General features: G+C 42.7%; 1 protein-coding gene across 1 annotated transcript; it reads left to right on the top strand.

Annotated features, from left to right (window-relative positions):
* Nucleotides 1-6,640: 6,640 nt before the first annotated feature.
* On the top strand, nucleotides 6,641-9,817 carry abi3b (ABI family, member 3b). Its single transcript, XM_084670918.1, is given in 7 exon segments — nucleotides 6,641-7,121; nucleotides 7,434-7,601; nucleotides 8,087-8,260; nucleotides 8,535-8,602; nucleotides 8,892-8,933; nucleotides 9,153-9,514; nucleotides 9,517-9,817. Coding segments are annotated over 7 exon segments (1,056 nt in total). The 5' UTR covers nucleotides 6,641-6,986; the 3' UTR covers nucleotides 9,624-9,817.
* Nucleotides 9,818-11,114: the final 1,297 nt, after the last annotated feature.

Here is an 11,114-nt window from a genome sequence, read left to right as displayed (position 1 = left end):
GCTTCCTGTTGTGTGTCCAGTCCTAGTCTTGTTGTCGTCCTTTTGTTTCTCTGAACCCCGTCTGCCTCTCTCTCCTGCGTTTGGGTCCTACCCCTGCACCCACATGTTTTTTGCTCTCTCTCTCTTTCCTTCCTTTACTCTCTCTCTCTTTGCATCTCTTTCTGTGCTGTGCAATTCTTTATGCTAAGGTGATCATGTGTTTGAGCACGACTGAGTAATGCTGGGGACACACCACAGGATAATCGGGCTGAATTCGGCCCTTCCGACAATCCTAGGTAACATGTGTCCTGATTATCTTGATGGTTCCGCAGATTTTATCAGATGTTCCCTTGGTGTGAGGTGTGTTAAGAGTGACCACACACTGTAGGCGCAAAATGGCTAAATCTAGGATTTAATATCCTCATGTTTGTGGTCTCTCACAGTTAGAAAATCTTATAAGATAAAAAAATAATCGTATAGTGTGTCCCCAGCATGAGTTACTCAGTAGATGAGCTGTGGTAGCCGTCCACACCTGGCTTTCACAACCCCACACTCTTCAACTTCATTGTGATGAAACAATTGCCGCTCCGCCTCCTAGCCTCCACATAGGCTGTGAGCTCAGGTCTTTCTGGGTAACAAGAGACCAAGAAGTGGGTGTCACACGGAGGACAGAAGCCAGGGGCAGTAATGAGGGGAGGGGGAAGGGGGAAGGGGGAGGGGGGGGGCACATTACCATATTCTCCAGCGTTTGAATCCAAACAGCACTGTGAGCTATTAAACATTCTGCAGAGCACCAGAACATGTGGTGCAGTGGATATACCGGAACTGAACAGATGCTGGTGGGGGTGGAGAGGAGATCACATAGCCAAATCAGAACTGAACTGGGGCTTTATAAGAGAGTAGGAGGGTGAAGGGGGGGGGGGGGGGAAGAAGAGGAAGAGAATGAATGGGAAAGAAAGGACAGGGAATGGCCTCAACACATGGACACACAGACCATGTGGATCGTGTTCGTATGAAGACGGAGGCATAATCGTTCAGGAAGCGAACCGTGTAGTTGCTCTTAAGACCTGTGTCGACTATGTCATCGTCATGGAATTCTCGAGAAGCCTGTTTGTGTCGTGGTCCAATCTCAGCAGATTTAGTGAGTGTACAAGGTTGCGCAATCTTATTTGCTACATGCTACATGCAACGTTTCGCATATCCTTCACCATGAATGTTCTTCACATATTAAACAAAGGGGTAGCATAACTATTAGATACCTTTGTAGCTCCTTCTACGGCTGTGAGCCGTGAAGCAATACTTTCTATGGTGGTCTTGGGCCGGGGTTACGACCATGGACGTCCTGAAACACGCAGCACGGTGTTGTTTTCTATTGTTTCGTACATTCTAACTACTCAAATCAAATCATATGTATTTAAAATCACAGAATAAATAAATAAAAAATAAAAAAAAATAAAAAAAATAAAAAAAATTCTGGAAATAGTGAGGAGAAAACCTCAACAGGGAATGACGTTGTGGAAGAGACTGTTCCTATATTGGGCAATCATGCAAGGTTACAAAGACCGTTTTAGAGAGAACGTTTTTAAGTTAGCAACAAAGCTGTGGTTGTCACTAGTCACTGTTTCCACTGGAAACGTGGCCAGGCTTAGTCACAGTCCCGCCTCCCATTATGACACCACAAGTCTACTAGAAATCTGCTGACAGTGTCACTCAATGATCCTGATAATGTTATGATTGATACATTAATAGCAGTTAATACTAGTCGTTATGTTATAGTGTTGTTCAAAGTCTGCAAAAACCCAGATAACTGTGATCGCTTTCATCAACAAAGAGGCTTAGGCTACAGTGTCTGGACATGACGTGACTGTTATCTCTCAACCCAAGGTCTTTGCATCCAAAGTTGTTTTGTTCTGAACTTGATGGCAGTGTTGCATATCTGCCATTGCCTTGCTTTGTGTAGAAGTTATGTTTATGTGGCTATTAAGATCTTCAAAGGGCTTTTAATCTCTCTTTAGATCTACCTTTGCTCCACAGCTTGTTATGTGGGACACCCAGCACGTGTCAGCCTGTTACAGATTTATCATAATAAAGTAAGAAGGTAAGAGGTCAAGAAGGTAACTCGCAAAACACAAAAGCAAAATTGAGAACTCATCGTTTTTTGGGACACATTTAGATTGCTGAAAACAGAAAATCAACATGGTGTCAATGTGAGGTTGCCAGGTCAGAGAGAAAAAGAGTCACACAGTAGCCCAGTCTGCACCTGGGTCAAGTTAAAGGCACCAGCTCATTTTTACACAACATCATCTGTCCTCCCAGAAAGTCATCTGGCCTCCTCTATTGTCAACCCAGGATCTGGTCAACAGCAGCCAGCCAGACTATCTCATCCCAAGGTGGACAGCATCTGCTCTGGTGCTTGCCCTCTGGTAGCCTGCTGAGTGGCCTGCTTCCAGGCTGGTGCACGTGTGCTCTCCACGTGAGCAGGTGGAGGTGGTCTGGTTACTCATTGACGGCAATATCTCTGTTGTTCCCCATCAGATGAGCCCTACTGGGTTATCTTCCTTCTCTGCTCTCAGGGACCTGGTTTGATACCAGCTCACTGAACAGTTGGCCTTGATGGATGTCAGGTGCCCAGCGTTCAGCCAGCTGAACCAGGCTGAACCATCTGATTTTTAACCACGTATGGTTTTGTTGTCTTGGGATTCACGTTTTTTTTTTATCGAATATGAATTATATGAATAATATGACATTTAAACTGATGTATAAATCCTCCTCAGTGGGCAAGCATGAACTTGGCAAACAAACACTCATATTACACCCAAAAAAAGTTCTTAATTTACTTATAATTCTACTGATAGGCAGATTTTCTGTGTACATGTGAAGCTTGTGTCTCTGTAAAGTCAAGTGGTCCTGCAGCGAGGCCTCCCACTGAGCAGAATATAGCACACAGCCCAGACAGTTAGGAGACAGTAAGGCAAAACATATACAAACTGGGACTTGGATGAAATTAACGACCACTTCACCTGCTGAACGTTCTAGTGTATCAGTGTGCTGACCACCAAAGACCCGTTAAGGAAGTCATTCTGTGCATGCTATGTTTGAACATGTCCAGCAACTGTATTTAAATTCTCTGAAGAGAGATGTTTCTCACTCATGCTCTCCACTCTGTTGTGGATTGGTGGCATGATCCGACGTCGAGCTAATAAAAACCGAGTCAACCCTTTTTTATAATTGTCGTGACTCTTTCCGGTCTGCCTGTTGACAGATCCATCCTTACAACTACTGAAACTCAGAACACTTTAAGACAAAGCTAGGTAATATTGTTGCTTCTTGAATTCTCAAGACCAATCTGTGCAGGGTTACATTTGTTGTTGGTTCGAACCTTGACCTTTCACAAGAAACCGTCAAACCACAAAAAAACATTGACAACACAACTTGAATTTTACTGATCTGAGCTGTGAGAAAAGAGGACTTGCTTGAAGCATTGAGCAATTACAGCAGTAAATGTGCTGATAATCTTGACTGAAATTGGGTCCAAAGTCAACGCTATTTAGGGACAAACAGTGGTCAGACGGCTGTGGTGGATAGTGTTGGCTGTTGGATAAAAGTGTAAGTGTGTACGTGGGTGTGAGTCTATACACTTCATCCCTCTGTCTAGGTCTGCTGGAGTCTCCAGCTCACTAATTGAATTCAGGAGCTATAATGAAAGTCAGTGAAGTGTGGCGAGTCTGTGATAGCCCTGAGCATCCAATCTCCACAGATAGAAAAGGCATAGGTTGCACACCATTGGATCTGGATGGTGTGTGTGTACGTGTCTATGTTTGTCTGCGTAGTATAAGGGGACTATTTGAAATCTGTGTACATGCTTTTTTCTCTCATCTTCAGTAAGCTGAAAGATGTTCTTCTAACTGTAGTGGTGTGTTTTCATAGTCCTCTACCTCCTCATCCTTCCCCCCCTTAACGCTAAACTTCAAAATCCTGGTCAGACTGTAGTCTGTTATTGCTTGAGAAATATAAAAAATATCCATTCTTTCCTTTGTTGATGTGATTTGCTCGGATCGAATTTCATTTGACTAAAGTTTCATCTATGCTTTCGTATTTCAATGCTTCTTTCAATGCTTTTTACAACTTTGTTAAAGAACAATACGTCATATAATCTTTCATTTTGAAAGGCTGACTGGTGTGGGGATGCAGTTTCAACTGACACAAATAACTACCATAAAAATCAGTCTACTATAGCAACACTGTTATTATCAGCAATATTTAGTAAGACTTCTCAATAAAATGAGGTTATTTCCCACTCCAAAGGCTGGCTGGACACATCACTGCTCTTCATGGGGGCACAAAAACAAGCCCATAAAACAGCAGTCAGTCAGGCGCTAGGCTAATGCTGGTGTGCAAGTGGGCAGAATTGGAAGTGTTCTGGTCTCTATGGGGGGCTGAACGTTTAAATAGGCTTTCAGTCCTGAGAAAATGTCATGTCTCGATATAAGGTTTGGTTTAATGTTACTTCCCATGCCCTGTGTGGACTGTATAATTTGCTTGTAGGTTCTCCAAGGACTGCAGAGGGAGATTAGTGATACCTCCCGAGTGAATACAAAAGCCGCACACATTCTAACCTCAGTTGGACAAACTGGTTGTTGTGAAACCATCACAGGAAATAATCTTTGGTTTCATGTTCTTGGCTATTGTATTGCTCTGTTTATGGCATTTTAGTACAGTTACGTAGCAGCACAAGCCAAGACTTAAAGTGTAAAATAGCAGTGTGCCACAGTAGCTTTTATTCACTGCCATGATTATACCAACCACCCCACAAACACACAAATACTGCAAGCTACACGGCAACAAGGTTATTGGTGAGAGAATAATCTTTAAACAGGTGACTTGCTGGTGACAAAGGAGTTTGACACTGGTGCCATGAGAGGGGTGAAGGGAAGCCACCTGTGTGAGACATTGAAGTGCCTTGTCCAAGGACACAACGTCATTTGGAAAATGGCATTTTGCCAGCAATTCCCATTGCCGGAATTGACCCGGCAACCTTCTGATTAATAGCCTGATCCATCTGACTTCCACACCCGTGTGGTCTTCTCTGGCTGGTATCTGCAGCACACCAGGGTTGCGTTCCTGCTGCAGCGCTGCAGAACAACTCGAGGCAACAGAAGCAGGCACGTTCGCTGCAATATTTGACAAGTGTATAACTGGATCTAATGTTATGCTTTGGTATCAAACTGAATGTGTTTACGAGGCCTACCAAACCAAGCAGAACTTCAAACTGTGGAGATGAAATAGCCATCATTAGTCAATGTCAGTTTCTGGACAGATTCTACAGTGAATTAAATAACATCCGGAACACACATGGCTACACAATCCGGTTGTTTCTCGAAGTATAGAGCATGCTCTATATACTGTGCACACACAATCTACTGTACATATAGGAACTGATGCTAGTGCATACACAAATATTCTGTTGTATGAAGTACTCAAACCATATGTGGAATGGATTTTACTTCCATATTTTTATTTAAAAAATGTACACCATCACTATGATTACAAAGCCCACGTTTATTTGTCACCCACAGCAGTTTAATAAACGGAGAAAATTGTATTTCCCCCTGTGGATTTCACGTAACAGTCCAGCAATTTTGACACGGCTGTGCAAAATGAATCTAAAGTTGTCCATGTACCCAACCACTCACTGACTTAATTAAATGTCTATAAGCAATCAAACAGTTCAATGTTCTTTACAACATGTATTATCACAAGATGAAACTTTTGTTGATGAACTTTCACCTATGCCTGTGTCGGGACTGCAGACCAACACACATCACATGTGTGATTAAGTGTGACTACGGGTGCACAGTAAATAGATAACAGGCAAAGGACAGGAGCCGTTAACGCATTATCAAAAGACAAACATCACAAAGACTGTAATATGAGCAATGAAGAGTACGATTACAGATGATTAATTACTACATTACAGTTATAATATCCTTCTATGACAACATTAAAGGTCAAGGAGACATGACATTTCCAACCCAGCTTTGTCTATCTAGTATAGTCTCCCTTAATATAAGATAAACTAGTAGTACGATACAAAATGAAACAGTGCTGTTGGCATAATAGGTGTGCTGACTGTAAGACAGTCAATAAAGCAAAATTATTACTTTACCAAGGTACTGAAGGCTGCAGTAGGTAACATTATAAACACATTTAATAAGAGAAACAGCGCCCCCAATTCTTGTCTGAACACCTGCAAGCCTCTACAGATGGAGTTAGATTGGCAGTGGTTTTACAAAAAAAAAAGTGAAGGAGAAAGGTATGCCTTGCAGAAGGTGATTTGCTGGAACAGGATCACTGAAAAAATAATTGGCAAAAATTATGAATTGACATTCCACTGGAACTGAGCTGACTGTGTGCTAAAACAATTCTCCAATGTCCTCTTTATCTTACAGAACATGTTTATAGGTGCCCTGTGTTGACCTGTATCACTGTTTTAAGATTACCTACGGTCACAAAAAAAACTGTAGCCTAATCGAAATAGGATATTTCACACAATTTCGCAATGCAAAATAGTCGGCCTGTTCGTTAGACACTCATTTCTCACTCGCACCCAACGTTTGGTGAGTTGCCTTTGGCTATTCTCTTTCCTACGTTGTAACACTGACCTCTACTGGGCTCGATAAATTAGCCAACACGTACTTGGATTTAATCTGTTCAACTTTAAACTGGAGAACAGTCGAAATAGTTTTAGTAAAGTGTAACCTTTCGTGTCTTTCTTACATGTCACTCTCACAGTGACATATTATCACTTAATACTCAATGAACTGAATCAAATATTTTTGTAGAATTTGGTGCCACAGGGCTGTAGCTAAACCTACCTCCAATGAACTCATGCCCCGCGGATATTCCGCGTTCAGCATAGACCCTTCTTCGCCTGTCATTTCAAGTCGAGCCAAGGCGTCTATTTATCTTCGAATAGCATTTGGAGCTAAGAAACTGGATTATCCAAAATGACAGACAAAAATAATTATACAGAGCTCATAACGCAAATACTTCAAGAAGCACCCACTGCAAGGAAGGGGCTTCTTGAAAACAACAACAATCTTCTTAAAGTTGCCGATTACTACGAAAACAAATATCTGCAGGTGAGCAATTTTTACGATTCGCGCATAGAAAAAGCGTCTAGATATATAGGCCCTACTTGTAAAAGCAGACGCACTACACTCTCAGCAGACACTCAGTTATGCATAATAGTAATATGTACTATAATTTGTAAAACAAATAATAATTTGTATTCTATAATTTGTAAAACAAATAATAGTTTGTAATAGGGCAAGGACGTTTGGGTTTTATATGATTTCAAATGGTATTTGACCTATTAGAGAGAATATTGTGTAGGCGATAACAACATGAACCTAAATGTTTTTTGTTTTTTTGTTTTTTTCTACAAACTTAAGGTGGAGGACAGAAGGGCGTGTATTGAGGAGACCATGTCGTTAACAACCCAAGCCCTGGCCAGTGTTACCTACCAGATTAACGGTCTGGCTACCGCCCTTCTCAGACTGCTCGACCAACAGGCCAACCAGCTGATAGACATGGAGTCCTCCATCAATCTCCTCACTCTGGTGAGCGACTGAACAGAGAACGCTGGAGGTCACCTCGAGTATTTAAATATATGGATTTGATTCCACTTAATTAGTTTGATGAGGTGAGGGTCATTTATGGTATTGTATGAAACATTGAATTGAGCAGCTTTCTTAAAATGAGGCATAGTCCATATTTTGAGTTATAGAATAAAATGACTTTGTTAAAGGGCCCATTGGTCAATGTGAAAAAGGACATGGTTAATTACAATACTGCAGTTAATCACTGTTTAACTCAACAAATCAATAATATTGAATCAACTCTGCAGCTGATGGAATACTGACTTCAAACAGTTATAGATCAGTCTTCAGATGGAATTGCTCCAATTCATCACCCATCACTATACAATTACTCTAATCTATAGATTATATACCATGCCATGTCTTTACACTCTGGGACTCTGGAACTAAGTATGGGAATGGGTTCTGCTTGGTAGAGGTCATGTGGTTGGCGCTCTCTCTTCTAGGCAGTAGCTTTCCACCATGAGAATGTGTCTCGGAGGGAGATTGGTGTTTTAACAAAAGCAAAGAAGAAGCTCCCCCTGACCCCCCCTCCCAAGGCTGACCCGGGGGCTGTGGCCGAATATTCCCGAGTACCAATATGCTACTCCATCCTTGACAACATCGGACACTGCTTTGAGGTGGGCACTGCAGCACACACTCACTCTCACACCAGCTAAACAGCCAATAAAAATAAAGAAGCTTTTACAAGCTTTTAAACGAACAAAAAACATCCAGTACAACTGATCTGGAATAGATCCGGAGAGTGGGAGACCATTAAACGACCTGGGTGATCCTCTGTCACTCAGCAACTTTAATCTTGCTACTGTGTCAGCCTTGTTGTGATTCATTGCAGACTTAAGGACAGTGATGGACTGAGCCACTGCCTTCAGTCACTATTCGTTTTCTCCTCAGGTTTCTGGGCTGCGTCCAGAGAAGACAGGGTCGATGGACAGCATACAGAGGATAGGAGTCCACCAGGGGTACGCACACAAATACTTTTACTACTGCAACTACTTTGACCGTTACTACAATTATTTCTAATACTGTTGCTGTACTACAAATAGTTCTACTAGTGTGACTACATCTTCTTCAAGTACTACTACAAGCGTGCTACAACTGTATTGCTACTACTATTCATGTTTTGGGTACTATTGGTAAGTCACACTCTAGATGTACTAGGCACTGTTCTTGGTTTAGCACAAATCCCTAAGAGCAACCAGGTTTGAAATATGGTCAAGCAGAAACTTGTTTTGTGTCTTGTTTGTGCAGTCGTGCAGCGGAGCCTGTAGCATGTCCGGTTGTTCCGACTGGGTAAGCAAACCGCTGATCTGACACATGGTGGAGTTAGTTATCTCTGGCCCAGAATGTGAGTCAGACGTTGCTGGGATCTGGATCTGTGTGGAAAAGTCATGTTAGCACTTTGCAATGATGAGTCAGTGTTTTTAGTCGCATTTATCAGGCACCATTAGGTATGAGATTGAGATAATAACTTGTTTCTCAATAGTCTCAATTCTCTTTTCACCCACACAGATCCAACCTTGGAATTGCTGTGCCGCCACCTTCAGTGCCCACTTTACCCTCCATCCCCACACTCACCCAAGACTCTCCACCGGCCTCTGCTTCTCCGCCTAACAACCTGCCTCCTCCTTCACCTCCACCTACCTCCATTTTTGATGAGCTTCCTCCTCCCCCTCCTGATCCTTTCTTCGCCGCACCCACCGACCTCCCTCCAACCCCTCGGCCTTCCTTCACCTCATCCACCATCTCTCCTCCTCCTCCTCCTCCTCCTCCTCCACCTACTTTCACTTCATCCCCTAACCCCCCTCCACCACCCCCGTCTCCCCTGAAAACCTTAAACAGTGTTACTCCTCCGCCACCTCCACCACCTCCAAGCTTGTCCAATGGCCTCCCCCCCCTCCTCCTCCTCCTCCTCCTCCACCAATGGGAGGAAGCCACGCTCCACCTCCTCCACCACCACCACCACCTCCATCACAATTCTAAACATTTGGTGATGAGCAGCCACATCAAGTCTTTCTCTATGGAGGTTATTTTCTTACAAATGTTTTTGTGATTTTGAAATTAGTTTCATATAAAACATAGGCATTTATTAAGTTTGGGATGGGAAGTGCCGTGGTTCAGCTCAGATAAGGTTGACCATTTGTTGAGGTAAAAAGTATTAAAATAATCTCAAACTACCTCAGATTCTCAAAGTGTTTTGTCACAGTCGTCTGTGTAGAACCTCAAGCTCTCAAACAGCAACTTCTAGAACATCTTTAAACCCACGCTACCTTTAAAACCACACATTCCTACATGCAAAACAACTGCACAGAAGATCTTCCTTGTGTGGACTCCTGGCCTGAGCAGGTCCAGACACATACAGCAACATTCCTCAGCAACACGCCTCGACATGGAACCTCTCACTTAGCCTCCACATCTGACATCTTTACCATCATTTCTCCTGATTACATACTTGTACCTGTATCTTCTTTTTCCCCTTGCCGTTTGATACACTTTCAATGAACGTCCCTGACACCTACAGTGCTTAAGTAACACGCAGGTTGTAGGTTAACGCCAGTGATAAGATGTTTGCGTCACTGACTGATCCACTAATAGGGCTGTGTCTTTAAGCAGGTCAATGAGGCTGTAAAATCAACTGTCTTTGACGTACATTGCGTAAATTGAATGGGTTGAGATGCCCCGAAAACAACTCAAAGGTTGCCGTACAGTTACTGTGTATCCTGACGACTTGGTTGGTAAGGTAAGCAGAAATGTGTCTGTTAATTTCATTATTCTATCATGTCGTGTTGGAATGATTACTGCCTGCTTAATAACAATATTTTTTCATTTTGTTTGCCAATTACATTAATAATAGATATTCATGTGTAGCTTTTCTTTCATAATGTCTGTATTTTCATGAATTATATCCTCATTATGAAGTTAGTACTTCAAAACAACATTTTAATATATTCATCTTAACTATGCTTTCTCACAATTTTACAACTTTATCTTAACTTTGTGCAGCCAAGGATTTACTGTGAAACTTTTACTGCAGCTTGCACAATATACAGTTCATGGTATGCAGTACCCTAATAGACACAGAACGCTGAGAAAGCACAGCATATCTCATCCGACCAAACCTCTTAGGCATTAGAATGTGTAGCTGGACCAGTCTTAAAACCACACATTTCATTCCCAGAGTCCCCTTCTTCCTGCTTGGCTTAGCTCTGTACATGATTTGTTGCCGAACCAAGCAGAGGGACCCGGATGAAGCCGACCTGATTGTGCCACAACACCGTCACTCATCCTCCATCTACATCATCCCTATGCACAATGAGGAAGGGCAGGAAGAGGAGGATGATGAGGACGCGGAGCACCTCTGTGGTTTCTCCTCTCCACCTCGTTATAGCGACCCTCCTTCCTACAACTCGCTGAGCCTCCACCGCCCACCGCCGTACTGTCAGGTACTAAGCTCGTCATTTTGTCGTGGAGTTC

Source organism: Hypomesus nipponensis, chromosome 13, assembly GCF_054491055.1.
Source record: "Hypomesus nipponensis isolate SF chromosome 13, ASM5449105v1, whole genome shotgun sequence".
NCBI lineage: Eukaryota > Metazoa > Chordata > Actinopteri > Osmeriformes > Osmeridae > Hypomesus > Hypomesus nipponensis.
Note: the sequence above shows the minus strand (reverse complement) of the source record. Positions and strands in the feature narration are given on the sequence as shown.